Source organism: Bufo gargarizans, chromosome 3 (genome assembly GCF_014858855.1).
Source record: "Bufo gargarizans isolate SCDJY-AF-19 chromosome 3, ASM1485885v1, whole genome shotgun sequence".
Taxonomy (NCBI): domain Eukaryota; kingdom Metazoa; phylum Chordata; class Amphibia; order Anura; family Bufonidae; genus Bufo; species Bufo gargarizans.
In genome coordinates, this window is record NC_058082.1 from 80,553,439 (window position 1) to 80,574,365 (window position 20,927).

The 20,927-nt window shown below is 42.9% G+C and overlaps 1 protein-coding gene across 1 annotated transcript in view; it reads right to left on the minus strand.

The window, feature by feature from the left end:
• MTUS2 (microtubule associated scaffold protein 2) overlaps positions 1–20,927 on the minus strand; it is a 457,672-nt gene that overhangs the window by 287,032 nt on the left and 149,713 nt on the right. Inside the window, exon 6 of the mRNA XM_044286799.1 lies at positions 11,667–11,873. Coding sequence (XP_044142734.1) covers positions 11,667–11,873 — 207 coding nt within the window. The remainder of the gene's footprint in view (positions 1–11,666; positions 11,874–20,927) is intronic.

Sequence of the window (20,927 nt, forward strand, 5' to 3'; positions counted from 1 at the left end):
AGGTACTTATTCACCTGGCCGGCGGCGGAAAGTGCCCTCCTGCATTCAACTGTATTGCCCTCCTCAGGATGGCGAAACACTTGAAAAATGCAGATGGGGCGGCAGTATTTTCTGCTGGACTGCGGATTCTGCGGTATTTGGTTCTGTTGCACTACAGTATTGCTGGCCCACCCTACTTAAGTTGGCCATCGTGGTCGTCATTCAATTTGGACCCACCTACAATTTGGGGTCACTTTAAAAACAAAATTCAGGGCAACGTTCAGTACCCAGTCCACCCCAGTCAGTGACACACAGTTCCAAAAAGCTGAGCTGAGGGGGGCACCTGGCCTCATGCCATAACCTGACTGGCCCATCAGGACTTTCCCCTGTAGGGTTAATGGGCAATCTGACCCACCAGAAAATATGAATATACCAATTATCAGTACAGGGCAGATAGTGCCCCCTTCCCACAGCAGTGCCAGCCATTGACTGCAACCATCATCAGTGCTTGCGAGAGAGGGCGTTACTTGGTGTTAACCAATGTGTGATCCACTAAGAATATGCGTAATTTGGATATTATTTGACTGTGCAAAGTATCTTCATGTGAAAGGATTCATTTCTGAATCTGTGACCACATACCTGTAACTAAGGGTACTTTCACACTTGCGGCAGAGTGATCCGGCAAGCTGTTCCGTCGCCGGAACTGCTGTTCAGTTTTTTTGGCCGGAGATAAAACCGTAGCATGCTGTGGTTTTATATTTTTCCTGATCAGTCAAAAAGACTGAACTGAAGATATCCTGGTCGGATTGCTCTCCATTCAGAATGCATGGGGATAAAACTGATCAGTTCTTTTCCGGTATAGAGCCCCTAGGACGGAACTGTATGTCGGAAAAGAAAAACGCAAGTGTGAAAGTACCCTAAAACCATCTTCGCTTGTCAGCATATTCTAATTATATTTGTTCCATCTCCATACGGGCCCCCAATCTGGAGACAAAAGCCATATTACAGTATATTACGCAAGTTAGCCCCTTGGTGCAATAAGGGTGTTGCCATTGCACCTTGTTGCATCCACAGACTCTTCTCATTCTCCTTGCTGGCTGCGCCCCCACTGCTTTGACAGCGTAGACATACTTAGACCTGGACCTCAAGTCTCCGGCACTTTCGGCGCATGCGCAGTACGTGACTGGAGATCGCTGGTCAGATGTATACACAGATTCCATCTACCTGGGCGATCTCCAGCACGTGTGGCAAACGCACTGCTACGACACTCCAGGGTCATGTGTGTGTATGTCTACACTGCCTGATCCTGTCAAAGCCATGGGGCACGGTCAGCAAGGAAGATGAGCGGAGCTTCTGGGTACAGCAAGGTGCAACGGCAGCGCCCTCGTTGCACCAATGGGCTAAATTGTATAACATATACGTTTTTTTTTTTTCTCCAGATTGGTGGCACATATCGAGAAGGGACAAATATCATTAGAATACGCTGACAAGCGCTGATGGTTTTAGTTCCAGGTATGCGGTGACAGATTCCCTTTAATGGACACTGCTCTCGTAACTTCAGGGGATTTTTTCACGCCTTTTACCTGATGTGAATGATTTTATTCTGTTCCATTTCTTAGAACGGTTCCCTCCCGTGTCTCTCTGACTTACAGTCCTTTGTTGCTCCGGCTTCTAGATGTCTGCATGACGGATGTATTAACTGACTGTCCAGAAGTGTCTCAATAAGGAAGGCTCTGCGGCGCTGCTACCCGACACATTGTAAGCATGACACAATAGAGCGGCACTACATTATGGCACTATACCAACACAACGGGCCATTAGTTCTCATGCCTTAAATACAGTCTGAGTCTCGAGGAGGTGTCAGTGTAGGAATCAGGAGAAGATATAGACTGATAATAGCATACAGAGATGTTCTCTTCCTGGGATTGTTTTATATATAAACTGCTGTATAATTCACCTTATGACAGAGGCAGCAATACACCGTATAGTGTTCCCTAAAGTATACCGTGAGGAATGCATTTTTGTACAGCCTAGCACTCACAATCAGGACGCCTCAAAACTCCAGATCATATATGAAATGCGTCTTATTGTCCTGGAGGAAGTCGTGCAGGCTTGCAAGTAAATTTAATGTAACTACTAGATTTTCGGACATACTCACTAAACCAGAAAAAGCATTATCCGTGACTTTTCAAAGTCTGATCTAATGCAGCTTGTCCAGCAAAGTTACGTAGTCTTTATAAACTGGATACACATTAGTGGTAAAGTGATCCAATGCTACCGGACATGAGAGAAACCATTGGATTGGCCATGAATATCTAACCAGCGGGAGTCTATCTGGTACTATGGTTGGCTAGTACAAGACTGGTGCACATTAGGGCTCATTCAGACAACCGCATGAATGGGTCCGTATCAGTTTCGCAATTCTTGCGGAACGGGTGCAGACCCATTCATTTCAATGGGGCCGCAAAAGCTGGTGACAGCACACCGCTTGCTGTCCGCATCCATAGTTCTGTTCCGCGACCCCACAAGAAAAATAGGGCAAGTCCTATTCTTGTCTGCAATCGCAGACAAGAATAGTCATTTCTATCATAGTGCCAGCCATGTGCGGTCCACAAAATGCGGAATCAGCAATTTTCAAAACCCTATGGCTGTCTGAATGAGCCCTTATAAGGCAACATCCATGGACCTGTACTAGAGCCTGCTGCTCCCCATGCCAGACCTGTAGGCCTCCTGTGTGCTAATATATTCGAACGCTAAGAGGTATAAACATTAACTCATATCAGTCAAACCAAAGACCTATCTGTAGGCAGCAATGATTCGGGTTCTTGCCCCTTTTCAGCACAGAACAGGTTATTGGCTGGCAGATGAGATACCTTGGATGGACCTCAGGTGGGATCGAAGCCCTCAGTGAAGGGACTCCATCCACCACTAAGCTTTAGCAAGAGCCAGTACCACCCTTTGCTGAGCTGCATCCAAGGCATCTCTTTCCACCATTCGGCATCCTGCTCTGTACTGATGAGCAGCAAGAACCCAGAAACATTGCCGTCTACAGAACGGTCTCTGATTTGGCTGATATGAGCTAATTTTCCTTGGCAATAAGACTCCATTTATCCACTGTGACTCTCCAATAAGAGCCAGTCCCCCCAGCCTGACTGCAGGAGACATAATAATCCCTCCTAGAAGGTTTGATTAGCTGAGAAGTCCTCCGTAATGTGATGTGATGCTCTGCGCTATACGATACAGCACTCATAGATTTCTATTAGCACCACATCTAGGATCCATGAACTGACACATCCCGAATACAGTCCTGTGCATTAGGCTCCATTCAGACGTCTGTAGTGCATTAGGCTGTATCTAGCAGAGACGGAGCTCCACTTTAATGGTGAATTTGTCACACCTGTTAAGGGCTAAGAGAGTTAAGGACGTAATACGGGCACATTTATAAGCAGGAAATAATGACATAACTGCAGCATTTTCCCGTCTTACTGCAAACAACACATCAATAGCTTAAAATATCAGCAACACGCAAATTCCATTACTTTAAAGTGTTGTGGTGTCTCACATGGTGACGTGATTGAGGGTGTATATGTGTCTCCCAGGTTCCTAACATATGCTGAGGAAAGCTATTTAGGAAAGGGTTAAAGGGCTTCTGTCACCCCCCCAAAAGTAATTATATTTTTTTAGGCTAATTAAAATCCTTATACTGTGATTTTTCTATATATAGGGCTCTTACCCTTTTCTGTTGGCTAGTTTCTTTAAAAATAGCACTTTTATAAAATGTAAATTACCTCTCTACCAGCAAGTAGGGCAGTTACTTGCTGGTAGCCGCCGCATCCTCCTTTAAAAATAACGCCCCCTCCTCCTGCTGATTGACAGGGCCAGGAAGTGCTCTCCTCCTCCGACTGGCCCTGTCTGCAATTCAAATCCCGCGCCTGCACCGCATTCGGCGCAGGCGCTCTGAGAGAAGGATGCTCGCTTCCTCAGCACTTCCTCAGTGCGCCTGCGCCGATGATGTCTTCTCTTTCGGGTGACGTCATTGGCGCAGGTGAACCGAGGAAGTGCTGAAGAAAGCAAGCGTCCTTCTCTCAGAGCGCCTGCGCCGAATGAGGTGCAGGCGCGGGATTTGAATTGCAGACAGGGCCAGCCGGAGGAGGAGAGCGCTCGCTGGCCCTGTCAATCAGCAGGAGGAGGGGGTGGATGCGGCGGCTACCAGCAAGTAGACGCCCTACTTGCTGGTAGAGAGGTAATTTACATATTATAAAAGTGCAGTTTTTTAAAGAAACTAGCCAACAGAAAAGGGTAAGAGCCCTATATATTGAAAAATTGCACTATAAGGATTTTAATTAGCCTAAAAAAAAAAATATGACTTTTGGGGGGTGACAGAAGCCCTTTAAAACCTAAGCAGGGGTCCTGATGAGGTGCACCTGGCGAGTTGCTAGATAACCAGGCTGGCGGTGCACTTGTTCTCAGCTTTGGGAGAGGGAGAAGCCGCATCTCTCTGAGAGACATGGAAGGTCCTGGGCCAGGACACCGCAAGTATCACAGGTTGCTGTTCAGACTGTGAGGTTGGCTCAGCCACGTCCTAGAGAGGGACCACATGTTCAGTTAGAGCCTGGACAAGCCTAGGTGTTGTGTTTATGATTTTGATTTATGCAACCTGTGGAAATCAAACTGGCCGGACGTGAGTTTAAAGGCACTTCTGTCTCCGGAGTCCTCCTTGTGCGTAATGGCCGGACTGTTCCCCTACCTTTCACCCCTGGAAAGGTGAGCTTGCAAGACGCATTGTCACAGTGTGCATTATGGTAACAGTTTCCTCCTCCATCGCTTTCACAAGAAAATGTATCTTTTAAATAAACAGTGTATGGAAAATAAGTCGTAGCCGATTGGGGCAGAAAGCACGATACATGCACGAAGCTGCAAATTATAAATGGCACTCCAGCAGGATCCCTCACCCGGAGTGGTCCCGCTGATGAGGTTAGCTCCCCCGACGATACTCGGCAGCGGCTCCTGCTCCCAGCTGGGGCTTAACTTTCAAAGTACATACAAGCTTCTCTGACCTTTCTCCTGGTGAGAATCAAATGCTACCGGAAAATATTCCCATACAATTTATTTCATAAACACAGTTTGGGGACATGTATTTACCGGTGGGGATTTTGAGGCAGAAGTGACACTTGCTTATTATTATATACGGTACTCTGCCGATGGTCCCAGTGGCACTTTTCAAGCAAGTGAAGCCATCTTTAGCATTGATTAATTTTTAAGCATATTAAATGGTCCTCTAAATAATATCCTTGCTGCTATGTTAACTAATTGCATTCAGCATTCTTTCTTTTAGGGCTCATGCACACGGCTGTAAGTGTTTTGCGGTCCGCAAATCGCAGATCCGCAAAATACGGATACCGGCCGAGTACATGCCACCATTTATTTATTTATTTACTGCTGCAGAAATGTCCTATTCTTATCTGCAAATCCGACAAGAATATAACATTTTCTTATTTTTTTGCAGGGTCACGCAATGGACTTGTGGATGCGCACAGCTCACGGGTGTGCTGTCCACATCTTCTGCAGCCCCATTGAGATGAATGGGTCTGCATCCAAAACTACGGCCGTGGGCATGAGCCCTTAGGGTATGGCTATGCAGCGATTTTGGGAACAACATGTGTCGTGAGCCCAGTGTAGCAGGGCAGCCATAGGGATGAATGTGGTCGCAGCATGACTTGCACTTTTACTGTGACTGCAACAGGCAAATCAGAAAAAAATCCAATACTGCAGAATTTTTTGCAAGTCGCATGTTGTGGTCGCAGCAAATGTGTCACACTTCAGTCCTATTCTTTCCTATGGCTGCCCTGCTACACTGTGATACTTGGGTGCGAAGCAGGAAAATGTCAAAGGTTCAGGCTGGTTAGTGTCTTCAGGGTAACAAGTCCACATGAAGGTGAGCGATTCAAGACCTTCGTATTTGTCATCATTCATGTGTTTTCTTATAGGAACACTCCAGGCAAAACGAATAGGGTACGGCAAGACGCCAAAAGGGGGCACAGTGACTTTAATAGGCATAATGTAATGCTTAATTTCCCCTGGGGTGACGCTAAAGCCTAGTTTCACCCTAGCGCTATGTACCCGGCAGGGTAGGGGTGGTGCCGTTTATAAAAGAAAGCAGCCATGTTTTTGAACATTAAACAACTAATTATATGACGATATTAAAATATTAAAAAACAGCTACATATTTGTGACATAACATCAAATAGAAGATGCTATCTCTCTGAGCTGCTGCCCCTCTTATACCACGACCATAATCTTAAAGTAGTTACTGTGCGTGTATCCTTAACTCATGTAATAAGACGTTATGACATAAACATATCGTTATTGTTAACTTTTTATAATAAATGCTCAGTATGACGCTTTCCTCTAATTAACGGAAGCATTAATTTTTCATGTGTAAAGTATTACATATGACAAATGTTACCGCTTGGCTTTAAATTCACTTTGAATAATGTTACTGAGCTCTGCCTTAGGGATAGCATTCATCAGATTCAATTAACAAGTCAGAGAGATTAGAACATCAAGTATGTAGGGTTTATTAAATTCAAAAGAGGAAAATAGTCACCGTCACTGACTGATAGAGACAGCCTAAGAAACTGTCAGAGAACTAACTTCAAATTGGCGACATGTACAGTATGTAGTACACCAGACCTGGGGGCACTACAATTGTAAATAGTTTTGTATTATAATGTTATGTATTGTATTCTTCTGGCGTTTGTTCCGGCAAGGATTTTGGATTGGCAAAGAACGGGGCTACCCACCCTGTTCCTCCCCTCCTGATAGGAGTGGGCTGCTCCTGCTTCCTGCCAGGAGGGGGAGTTTCTATCCAGAGACAGAGAGGACAGGAAGCACAAGTCAGAGCTCCTGCTCCTGTTCCCAATTCTCCAGAGAGCTCAATTATTCATCTGTCTGAAGTAAAGTCTTAAGATGCTAGATAGCAGAGTGAACTGCTACAACCAGCATTAAAGACACTGCTGCAAGGTGAGGGATTACAGCCAAGACACCCATCACCTAGAACATTATTAGGCCAATACAACCTAAGTGCTTAACTGCAGCCATCCAACCTGCTCACATAATCCTTACTGGTGCCAGAGAAGATCTGCACTCAAAGACCTACATTTAACACCAATCTATTCTGCTGGAGGATGTGCCTAATTTGCCTCATCATAAATTAGGCGCATCCTCTGGCAGTCCGTACGCCTAGTTTGAAATCATTTTAGGTCATTTTTTCTTGTAATAACATAGTATTACCCTAATAGACTTTCTATTTGCATGCATCCACGTCTTCCATGAAGACAAATTTTACCTAATTGGATCGTGGTTAGCGGTACAAGTATGAGTTGTACAGGAAACGTTTTTTTTTTTTTTTTTAGGTGTGTTAATTTGTACATTTTTATTTAGTCTTTTTTATATCTTTTGAATTTTCATACTCTGTGCCTCAAAGGTCAGAAGATTGGGGCACTTATTATTTAATTTTAGATTTTTTAACTGTACTTAGATACATGGCATCTGAACAACACAATCAAACAAAGCTTATAAATGCAGACGCTTGCTTCTGTAACATCATTAACGCCCAGGAATAAATAATAAAACACTATTGCAGCAATAAACAATAAAACAGTAAAGTAGATGAATGACTTCTATTGTGACATCTTCAAAGCAGAAGATACCTTGTAAATGAAAATACAGACCATTATGAAATCATGACAATAGAGCACAGCCTAGACACAAAGACAAAGGGAAGAATTTATCAAACCCTGCACTCCAAAATTCTGACTTCAAAAATCACAAAATAGAGTATAGAGGATGGGACTGGTGAATGTGGTCCTGAGGGTGGTAGTAGTAGTCACCGTTAAAGGTGGCATTCTCTCTTTTCTGGTGCGCAGTGACTGGAGGGCGCACTACTTCTTCCCTCGGGGCACTCCCTGGTACTCAGGCTCCTGCTTGGTGGTAGATGAGGTGCCCTTGATAATGGGTAGTTGGCAGGGCAGGCACAGAGCTGAGACAATAACCATGCCCATTGGTTGCAATAAATAAAGTCTTTCTTTACTGGATGGACACAAAAAATATTGCAATCTCCAGTAAAGAGTGGTGTAGAAAGTGGAGTAGAATCGCAAGTGTAAGATTTAAAGATGCACCAAATTTGTCAGACATGGTGAGACATTTGATAGATTTGTCTCACACTACAGCACCGCAGACTCCTGCAAAGCTAACATAAAAATTCTCTCATGATAAATCTCCCCCAAAGAGTTTTGTGACCATCAATATGCAGTAGAATTCTTTCTTACAGGAGAACACACCTAAACAGATATAGCTGTACAGGATATTGTGACAGCTTAGGAAGAAAGAACTCGATCTACTATGACACCAACAACGAAGCAGAATAAAGCTTAAAAAGACTTATAACGCCTTTGTGACACTATAAAACCATTACAATAGAATGCAGCATATAAATGTGTGCACAGACTACTGTGAAATCATCAAAAGAGAACACATCCTTAGAATAAGTGCAACCACTACTATGACATAATCACAATGAAACACAGCCTAAAAGTAAAGACTAACTCTATTGTATAAACCATTTATCAATATAAAACGTGACAAAAGACAAAAACTATCGTGGATTCTAAATCACTATAAAATGCTGCCAACAAATATAATTGTGCCAGTTGTCACAAGAAATCACATCATGATGACATCATCCTATCGTAAAACACACAGTAAATCAAAAATGAAAAGTGAGACAGAATACAGCTTATAATTGTTCTTGAGATTGGAGTGGACCCGCACCTATCAAACCTATTTATGACATGCCCTATTGATGTACCATAAATGTCCTAAATTGGGGAACCCTTTTAATTGTGAGAAAAATGATAGACAGCTTCGAGGGCTGAACCATTGAGGCCATGTTATTTTACAGTCAGAACTTGGACTGTCTTGTGTCCTCTAGTATGCTGGTTGTCTAGTCAATGCCTGGGTACAATACTTTGGATCATGGTGTATATCTGACATTGATAATTAGTGTTGAGCGAGTCAAAGCATCCAAAGTGGATTAGATCCAAAGTTTATAGCCCTTTAAAAGCCTCATCCCACGTGGTTTCCTCTATTTCACTGTGAGCTGAGCATAGGGAGAGATGTGGCAAGAGATAGAGACAGTGTTGCTAAAAGCTTTTAATTGTGGAATATTGGATAGGGAGAGTGCAGGGACAGTGCAGGGATAGTGTAGGGAGAGAGTAGGGAGAGTTTTTCATAAAATGATGAAATATCACTAGGGTTTTATGATTGGTGGGGGTCTCAAACCTGAGAAAGGAGGGACAGCAGCATGGATTCCTGCTGAGGCCCCTTTACAGTCTTTACCTGCACAGCAGTCCTACGGCCTCCCACTGTGCAGGGCAGTTGCAGCAAAGCTCCAATCTCTGCACAGTCAGGTGAACAAGAGTGTCAATGTGCAGCAAAGAGGGCCATAGGGCGACATCGGCGCTGCATCAGTCATAAAGTAATGGCATTTTCCTTCTGATTAGTTGATATGGTTTTTGCTCCAAAATCCATTATCTTAATTGTGCCTCAAACTGCTCCACACAATATAAAGCAACAAATAAAATGCTAACGCTCGGGGTCCTGAAATCTATATGTCAGACATTGCGTGGAAACATCTAATTTGTTGTGAAACCTGGCATAACTACTAGGAATAAGGAGACCGCCGACAGGTGACACAGACAGAAGACATATGGAACGGTTGTGTACATGTTCCACATCCAGATCATAAATCCTATAAAAAAATGTAGGTTCCACTTGTATAACAGCAGAGTAATACCTGGAAACAAAGACGGCTGCCCTGAGATGGGAGACGAGGAAACATTTCCTTAGCATTTCTCTTTTCTTATTATCTAGACAGAAATACTTTACAGAGTCAGGATGGGCTTAATCCTTCAGCTCCTGCAGGGTCTTGGAAGTGCTAAAGAGACTATATTGTAAGATCTGATTGGAAGTTAAGAGAATGACTTTCTAATGCACAATGATTTCTCGGATGAGAGTTTGCATGCATTACTTCGGAGATCGACGCAGCAAAACGAGTCCAGAGGAGACAGGGGGAAGCAATCCACAGCAGCACCGTCAGAGTATAAAGAGCTTTACATTCAATATTCCAAACCACATTGACGCCTCTGATGTGCCAGGCCTGCAGGCAATTAAATAAAAAGTGAACTAAGGATAAAGAGGCAAAAAGATAAACCTGTAAAGGAAGTCTGTGTGACAACGTAGCAAACATAGGTGAAAATCCTATCTGCAAGCTCAAAACCAGCAGCCATGCATCTTAATATTTTTATGGTAAATTTCCTCTTTTTATTTCTATCAATAACTTTTAAATGGTTTCTAACCTTTCAACGTTCTTTGCATAAATTGATAGATTAGGTGAAACCAGTAAATTCTGTAAAACATCTTATGAGGGAAAAAATGCCTCTTTTTCCACGTATCCACTACTTCTCCCTCTCTCCCAAGAACTAACATTCACTCTGACATTTTTGCTAAATTTGCCCTGAGAGACTAAGACGGACTTTCAGCTTACTGCAGGGTCAGATTATATAAAAGTCTATGGAGGCTGTAGGGGAAGAGGAGTGAGCTGCAGTGAGAGACAGAGGCACAGAAACATGCACAAAGATTACAGCAGCTAATAGTAAATGCCAGGGGTGGACTGGGAACTTAAAGTCGCCCTGAAAAAAAACTTAAAAGTGGCCCCATGTTGTAGGCAGGTCCAAGTTGACAGAAGGCTGGGTAATGAGGTCCGCAATACCATAGCAAAAATACTGTCCTATCAGATCCATATACCACAATGCAGCACAATATATTACCCCAAAAGCTATTCCTCTGTGGTGGCCATCAATAGCTGCCATTTTCTGTCCTTTTCCAGTTGTCTCTGATTAAGATATAGAGCAGGGAGGATTAGAAGTAAGACGTGGGCCATAGTTGAATTCAGAAGGGCATGTGCGGACATTGGCCGGGTACATGATTACCTGATTCTTACAGCGTTAATTACCACCTAGAGCTCATTATGTACCCAGCGAGCAGCAGAGAGTAGGGCTTAGGCGGCTTTCGGGGCACCAGCCCACCAAGGAATTTCCCTGTAAGGTCTATGCCAATCCGCCCCTGGTAAATACGCATATTTGTGGTGTGGATAAAGGACAGTCTGATAGTCTGATGAAAGCCCTAGGATCGCAAACGTTCACCATTTGCCTGTATTGTATTGTCCTGAACCAATAAATAAAAAGAACTGCAGCAGAGATCAATAGCAGTGTGCTCTACCTTTTGAAAAAAAATCACACTCACCTGTTGACCACCCCTCCGTTTCCACTCTTCCAGTCCCCGTCCTGTAAATTTCCAGGTGGACAGGGTCACATGCACTGCTGCAGCCAGAGCTTAGTGCCGCTTAGTACTTTGTCAGGAGTGAACCATCAGCTCACCAGTTCAACTGCGATCATGTACACCAATTACAGAATTATATTTCTAATTTGGTAAAGTAAGCGCTTCTGCTATGTGCAGAGTCTTGCCAAACAGGACTATATTTAATGACCGTCTTGGCTTGATCATGGAGTTGGCCTGCGCACACTAGAACAAGAAATGTTTCACATAGCAGAAGATTGTGAACTTACTGTTAGTCGTCCTGTTGTGATCACTCTGGACACTTTCATTAGACTGATTACTGGACAGTGATGAGACACTGGAGCTCCGGACAAATCCAAAAGCTGCAAGCTTAGCTGCAGGCAAGCGGGAGTAGCCAGGGGGACGGAGGCCAGATAGGCAAGGCTTCGGAAGATTAGACTTTGCACCATTTGTTATGGAACCTTTTTTAAGATCCTCTGAAAAATAAAAAATAAGACAAATGAAAAGTTGCTAATTAATTTCTGGAAGGCACCTATACCCCTTCCGATCATGACTTCTAACTTGTCATTACAACATCAAACGTTTCTTAAATGATAGGTAAATTGAAGGATCCACTAAACTTTTGAAACATTACCGGCTGACTTTGAGCTTCTATTACAGGTAGTACAATGATGTGGATTGGCATACTGCACAAGGCCAGTTTCAGGCTACTTTGACAGTTGCGGCAGGACCGATTCGACAGGCTGTTCACCCTGTCGGATCCGTCCTTCCGCTTTTTCGCCATGCCGCCGGACCGCTGCTCCGTCCCCATTGACTATAATGGGGACAGGGGCGGTGCTCCGTCGCAGCACAGCAGCGCACGGTGAAAGGCCGGCGGACTAAAAGTCCTGCATGTCTGACTATTTAGTCCGGCGGCCTCTCACTGCGAACTGCCGTGCTGTGCCGGAGCTCCGCCCCATCCCCATTATAGTCAATGGGGACGGAGCGGCGGTCCTGCGGCATGGCGAAAAAGTGGAAGGATGGATCCGTCCTGCCGCAAGTGTGAAAGTAGCCTCATATGGCTGTAATATTCCCACATGTCAGCATTAGGGTTGAGCACGAATATTCTAATCGCAAATTTTTATTACGAATATCGCCACTTCGAGAATTTGCAAATATTTAGAATATAGTGCTATATATTCATATTCGCAAATAGTGTTGAATATTCTAATCGCGAATTTATCGCGTAATTATTGCGAATATATTACATTGCCGATTTTCGCAATCAAGTAAACAATGACAGGAGATCACGAATTCTCGAATTTGCAAATTTATGGCGAATATTCAGCCAAAAGTTAACGAAATATCGCAAATTCAAATATTGCCTATGCCGTCCTTCACTAGTCAGCATCAGCATACCATTACAGCCACAACACTGGATCATGCGGCAAAACAGACCTACTTCCCAACCCTGATTTCCTACTATCCAATATTCCTAAAAAAAAACTCTTTGGCACTTTTCACTCCCTCCTCAGTCCAAAAGTGCAGATACCTAGTACAGACCTCTGTGCTGAAGACCTGGTCACCTACTTGAATGAGAAAATTGAAAATATCCATCAGGAAATCAGCTCCATTGATCCCCCTCTGATTTGAGGTCTGCTTGGGGGTGGGGGTGGGGGGGGGTCATTCACATTGGGGGTCTGATCTGAGGTTTCCTTGGGGGTTATATTTACATTGGGGCTGTTATCTGAGATCTGATTGGGGGTCCTATGTACATCAGGGGTCTAATCTGATGTCTGATTAGGGGTCTTATGAACAGTGGGGGTGTTTTGAACATTGGGGGTCTGAGCTGAGTTCTGATTAACATTGGGCATCTGACTGGCTCTGAGGTGAGGTCTGAATAACACTGGGGTTTTGAGCTGAGTCTGATTAACATTGGGGGTCTGGTTGGGGCTATGAGCTGAGGTATGAAAAATATTTTTTTCTTATTTTCCTCCTCTAAAACCTAAGTGCATCTTATAGGGCGAAACATACGGTAGTTCTTGTGATTAAGAATAGACAAAACAACAATCCATGATAAGTGTAAGGGTAAGTTCACATCTGCGTCTCAAGCTCTCTTCGGGGCCCCCATCACAGGTTCCATTTAAAACACCAGAGAAAAATGTTCTGCATGCAGGAACTTTTCCTGGCTTGAGTTCCAAACTCCATAAGGAAACTGAAATTAACCTATTATAATCATTGGGTTCTGTTCAAGTCAGCTATGTGCTGAATCTGGCACTGGCATTATTTTTGCAGTTTGCTCCTAGAACAGAGCAAAAACAAAAGAAATAAATAGCAATTATGTGCACGCTGCTTAATGATGATCCTCTTGTCACAAAACATTTTCAGGACAAAAGGAAATGTAGTAATTAAGAAAGGAATGAACTATAATTCATAGGGCACACATAGCAAAATAGATGGGGCCCCTACCCAGTATAAGAAATCTAAAACAGCAGCATAAGTAGCAACAATAAATATATGTATACTAGCACCACATAACAGAAAACTCATAATATAACAAAAAGCTATTATATTGTTATTTCCCACAAAAAGGTGAAATCTTCTTGCACCACTAACCGCCATTGTAACATTTACACTCAGAAGGAGGAGCAAAAAGCTTACGTTGGCCAAACACATTCGTGTACTGGATCACTGAATGTGTACTCCCTGTGCCAACTAACGATTTTGCATTTAGGCTATCCCTATAGGAATTATTCCAGCGCTACCCTGGTATTTACCCTTTAACCCCTGTACAGAGATCTTGACTTCGCTGCAGGGGAGCAACCAGACCTCTAACTCTTGAGGTAGGCCTAGTGTGGTTGGCAGCTGGGTTAGGCACACAGGTGCAAGCACCAGAAGCTCAGAATACAGGAAACACACCAAAACAGCAGGAACACCACATGAGTAGTCTGAACAGTTCCTTGGATAAATATTCAGTTTTTTTAGATCCAGATGGCACACTGGTAGCAGAGATGGACACAAATTACACTGGTGGTCAGTGTAATGGTGGAGACACAAGCAGGGCAGGCTGGGTACTTGGCAGGAGCAAGGACATGGCACGGACAAGGGTTAACTTAACATGAACAGAACTGAAACTGGAAGTGCAGGAATACACAGGCAGGCTGGGTACAAGATTGGAGAATAACAGGAACAGGGATGAGTGATTCGACTTCGGCTGAAACATCCGAAGTCGATTCGCAAAAAACTTTGTTTCAATACTACGCTCCATACAGTATTAGAATGTATTGGCTCTGATGGAACCGAACCCGAGTTTGGGAAATGTTTTTTTACAGTAGAAATCAATTTATGAAGTTATTATCCGATGTCCCGTGAGACTTCGCATAGTAATAAATTCGGCTCATCGGAACAAATACATTCTAATACTGTACAGTATTGAAACAAAGTTTTATGCGAATCGACTTCGGATGTTTCGCATAACACACTAACAAAAGATAAACGCAGGAGAATTACAGAAGCACTAAACTTCCAAACACCTTTGCTGGTCACCAGGGAACCTAAAGCTCAGGCACCCTCTGTCTGGAGAGAATTCTTTAAGCTCAAAGGGACCCAGAGCTATTGGTTTGGAAAGGATATGGAATGCCCTAAGGGAACACTTGGCAGGATCATGTAGGCAGCAGTTTGCAGGAAATGCAAGCAACCAGAAGGCCGCATGGCACAGGGAGTAGAGCGTCATCCAAGGGCCACAGACATAACATTTAGATCTATGTTAGCTGAACCCACCAAATTTTGGTGGATATGGCTGACCATCTTTGGGTATGGGAAAAAAAGGATTGGTCATGCTGGATTCAACTGCCCAAACCTTTTGTTCTTAGGAGATAGCAGGAACATTCTTCTCTCTCCATTCATTACGTATGCATGATTGGATTACGTATGCATGATTGGCCAAGCTGAGCATGCTCATGTATGGGAGGATTGGGAGAGTTAGCTGTGTGTATGCACAGCTTTAGCCATAAACTTTTGCTTAATCATAATCTTGATTTGATTGAGGCCATTTTGCTTTTAAGTCATACATGTGTGGATTGTCTTACTGTCCAGTGACTTAGATAATGTACAGTCCTGATCAAAAGTTTAAGACCACTTGAAAAATTGCAAAAAATCATATTTAGCATGGCTGGATCTTAACAAGGTTCCAAGTAGAGCTTCAACATGCAACAAGAAGAAATGGGAGTGAGACCAAACATTTTTTGAGCATTCAATTTAATGAAAACAACGAATAAACTGAAACAGGCTGTTTTTCAGCTGATCAAACGTTTAGGACCACACCTCCAAAAAAAAACTAAACCCCTAAAACAGAAATCCAACTTCCAAACATGAACTCAGTAAAGAGTAGCTCCGCGGTTATTGTTTATCACTTCCAAAATTAGTTTTGGCATGCTTCATGCAAGCGTTTCCATGAGGTGAGTGGGAACATTTCTCCAAGTGGTGAAGACGGCCACACGAAGGCCATCTACTGTCTGGAACTGTTGTCCATTTTTGTAAACTTCCCTTGCCATCCATCCCCAAAGGTTCTCAATTGGATTTATATCAGGGGAACATGCAGGATGGGCCAAAAGAGTGATGTTATTCTCCTGGAAGAAGTCCCTTGTCCTGCGAGCATTGTGTACTGTAGCGTTGTCCTGTTGAAAAACCCAGTCGTTACCACACAGACGAGGGCCCTCAGTCATGAGGAATGCTCTCTGCAACATCTGGACATAGCCAGCGGCCATTTGACGCCCCTGCACTTCCTGAAGCTCCATTGTTCCACTGAAGGAAAAAGCACCCCAGACCATTATTGCGCCCCCTCCACTGTGGCGCGTAGAAAACATCTTAGGTGGGATCTGCTTGTCATGCCAGTAACGTTGGAAACCATCAGGACCATCAAGGTTAAATTTTTTCTCATCAGAGAATAAAACTTTCTTCCACCTATGAATGTCCCATGTTTGGTGCTCTCTCAAGTCCAAATGAGCAGTTCTGTGGCATTCAAGGAGACGAGGTCTTTGAAGGCGTTTTTTGTTTTTGATGCCCTTCGGTCTCCGGCTCAGTGCTGATGAAGTTTTTTTGGGTCTTCCACTTGACTTTTTTGTTCCATAACCCTCAGGATCATTTAAGAAATTCCAAATGACTGTCTTACTGCGTCCCACCTCAGCAGCGATGGCACGCTGTGAGAGACCCTGCTTATGCAGTTCAACAACCCGACCACATTCAAAAAGGGAGAGTTTTTTTGCCTTTGCCATCACAACGTGTGACTACCTGACAGAAAATGACAATGAATTCACATCTTTGCACAGATTTGGCCTTTTAAAGGCATGTGGTCCTAAAATATTAAACAGCTGAAAAACAGCCTGTTTCAGTTTAATCGTTATTTTCAATTAATTGAATGCTCAAAAAATGTTTTGTCTCACTCTCATTTCTTCTTGTTGCATGTTGAAGCTCTACTTAGAACCTTGTTAAGATCCAACAATGTAAAATATAATTTTTTGCCATTTTTCAAGTGGTCTTAAACTTTTGATCAGGACTGTATCTGTATTTTTAGGATTTTGGCTTTGCATTGCAGTACTGTAAGTCCACTAAAGTTACACCGAAACACTTGATGCCATTACACCGATGGGTATTATTCACATGCACAGTGTGCAGGCTTAACACTCTACAAATCTTATCTGTAGGCTAATGTAACTTTTTCAAGCCAGCTTCTATAATTCCCACTGAAACTTTATATTTCTAATACACTTAAATTATACATTTAGGGTATCAGAAACTTGGTCTTGAATATTCTGAGCAACCTTTAGTGTTGTTCAATATTGACTTGTAGTAAAATCTAGCAGAAAGCTGAATATTGCTGTCAGGCATGTTTATCTGCTCAGCATGCTTTTGGGTAGTATAAATGATAGGCCCCTGCAGTGATTAGACTGGATATGCTCTAACATATTTCTAAAATTCAATTTTAACTATGTCTAAACAATTTGGGAAGTAACTGTAAAGGTTGTAACCTTGCTGCAACATTACAAGCTTCTTATGTTGTAGCACAGACACTTCTGCCCATGGCTTATATAATAGGGTTACTAGATACAGCCCTGATCAAAAGTTTAAGACCACTTGAAAAATTGCAAAAAATAATATTTTACATTGTTGGATCCTAACAAGGTTCCAAGTACAGACGTGGACAAAATTGTTGGTACCCTTTGGTCAATGAAAGAAAAAGTCACAATGGTCACAGAAATAACTTTAATCTGACAAAAGTAATAATAAATTAAAATTCTATAAATGTTAACCAATGAAAGTCAGACATTGTTTTTCAACCATGCTTCAACAGAATTATGTAAAAAAATAAACTCATGAAACAGGCATGGACAAAAATGATGGTACCCCTAACTTAATATTTTGTTGCGCAACCTTTTGAGGCAATCACTGCAATCAAACGCTTCCTGTAACTGTCAATGAGACATCTGCACCTCTCAGCAGGTATTTTGGCCCACTCCTCATGAGCAAACTGCTCCAGTTGTGTCCGGTTTGAAGGGTGCCTTTTCCAGACTGCATGTTTCAGCTCCTTCCAAAGATGCTCAATAGGATTGAGGTCAGGGCTCATAGAAGGCCACTTTAGAATAGTCCAATTTTTTCCTCTTAGCCATTCTTGGGTGTTTTTAGCGGTGTGTTTTGGGTCATTGTCCTGTTGCAAGACCCATGACCTGCGACTGAGACCAAGCTTTCTGACACTGGCTAGTACATTTCTCTCTAGAATTCCTTGATAGTCTTGAGATTTCATTGTACCCTGCACAGATTCAAGACACCCTGTGCCAGACGCAGCAAAGCAGCCCCAGAACATAACAGAGCCTCCTCCATGTTTCACAGTAGGGACAGTGTTCTTTTCTTGATATGCTTCATTTTTTCGTCTGTGAACATACAGCTGATGTGCCTTGGCAAAAACTTCGATTTTTGTCTCATCTGTCCACAGGACATTCTCCCAGAAGCTTTGTGGCTTGTCAACATGTAGTTTGGCATATTCCAGTCTTGCTTTTTTATGATTCGTTTTCAACAATGGTGTCCTCCTTGGTCGTCTCCCATGTAGTCCACTTTGGCTCAAACAACGACGGATGGTGCGATCTGACACTGATGTTCCTTGAGCATGAAGTTCACCTTGAATCTCTTTAGAAGTCTTTCTAGGCTCTTTTGTTACCATTCGGATTATCCGTCTCTTAGATTTGTCATCAATTTTCCTCCTGCGGCCACGTCCAGGGAGGTTGGCTACAGTCCCATGGATCTTAAACTTATGAATAATATGTGCAACTGTACTCACAGGAACATCTAGTTGCTTGGAGATGGTCTTATAGCCTTTACCTTTAACATGCTTGTCTATAATTTTCTTTCTGATCTCTTGAGACAGCTCTTTCCTTTGCTTCCTCTGGTCCATGTCGAGTGTGGTACACACCATATCACCAAACAACACAGTGATTACCTGGAGCCATATATATAGGCCCAATGGCTGATTACAAGGTTGTAGACACCTGTGATGCTAATTAGTGGACACACCTTGAATTAACATGTCCCTTTGGTCACATTATGTTCTGTGTTTTCTAGGGGTACCATCATTTTTGTCCATGCCTGTTTCATGAGTTTATTTTTTTACATAATTCTGTTGAAGCATGGTTGAAAAACAATGTCTGACTTTCATTGGTTAACATTTATAGAATTTTAATTTATTATTACTTTTGTCAGATTAAAGTTATTTCTGTGACCATTGTGACTTTTTCTTTCATTGACCAAAGGGTACCAACAATTTTGTCCACGTCTGTAGAGCTTCAACATGCAACAAGAAGTAATAAGAGTGAGACAAAAAAAAATTTTGAGCATTCAATTAATTGAAAATAACGATTAAACTGAAACAGGCTGTTTTTCAGCTGATCCAAATTTTAGGACCACATGCCTTTTAAAAGGCCAAATCTGTGCAAAGATGTGGATTCATTGTCATTTTCTGTCAGGTAGTCACACGTTGTGATGGCAAAGGCAACAGAAACTCTCCATTTTTGAATGTGGTCGGGTTGTTGAACTGCATAAGCAGGGTCTCTCACAGTGCGCCATCGCTGCTGAGGTGGGACGCAGTAAGACAGTCATTTGGAATTTCTTAAATGATCCTGAGGGTTATGGAACAAAAAAGTCAAGTGGAAGACCCAAAGAAAATTCATCAGCACTGAGCCGGAGGATCCAATTGGCTGTCTGTCAAGACACTGGACGATCCTCGACCCAAATTAAGGCCCTTACTGGTGCTGACTGCAGCCCCATAACCATCAGACGGCATCTGAGGCTGAAGGGCTTCAAAAACAAAAAACGCCTTCAAAGACCTCTTCTTTTTGAATGCCACAGAACTGCTTGTTTGGACTTTGCAAGAGAGCACCAAACATGGGACATTCAAAGGTGGAAGAAAGTTTTATTCTCTGATGAGAAAAAATTTAACCTTGATGGTCCTCATGGTTTCCAACTGTTACTGGCATGACAAGCAGATCCCACCTGAGATGTTTTCTACGCGCCACAGTGGAGGGGGCGCCATAATGGTCTGGGGTGCTTTTTCCTTCAGTGGAACAATGGAGCTTCAGGAAGTGCAGGGGCGTCAAACGGCCGCTGGCTATGTCCAGATGTTGCAGAGAGCATTCCTCATGACTGAGGGCCCTCGTCTGTGTGGTAACGACTGGGTTTTTCAACAGGACAAGGGACTTCTTCCAGGAGAATAACATTACTCTTTTGGCCCATCCTGCGTGTTCCCCTGGTCTAAATCAAATTGAGAACCTTTGGGGATAGATGGCAAGGGAAGTTTACAAAAATGGACAACAGTTCCAGACAGTAGATGGCCTTCGTGCGGCCGTCTTTACCACTTGGAGAAATGTTCCCACTCACCTCATGGAAACGCTTGCATCAAGCATGCCAAAACTAATTTTGGAAGTGATAAACAATAATGGTGGAGCTACTCATTACTGAGTTCATGTTTGGAAGTTGGTATTATGTTTTAGGGGTTTAGTTTTTTTTTTTAGGTGTGGTCCTAAACTTTTGATCAGCTGAAAAACAGCCTGTTTCAGTTTATTCGTTGTTTTCATTAAATTGAATGCTCAAAAAATGTTTTGTCTCACTCCCATTTCTTCTTGTTGCATGTTGAAGCTCTACTTGGAACTTTGTTAAGATCCAGCCATGCTAAATATGATTTTTTGCCATTTTTCAAGTTGTCTTAAACTTTTGATCAGGACTGTATACTCTAGTCTTAAAGGAACTAATGTTTTTGAACATTTAGCACAAACGGGCAGCCACAATGAGCTAAAAAACATCTATATCTGCTACATCTGTATTTGGTGATATGCTGTCAGTTACTGACAACTATTTTTACCAGGACACAGCATTGGACTGAATTCCCTTGGACCCACCAGAGGAAATGATTCCAAGGGCCCACCCTCTCTGTATACAGGATCTTAACCTCTTCAGGACACATGACGTACCGGTACGGCATGTTGTCCTGGTACTTAAGGACACATGAC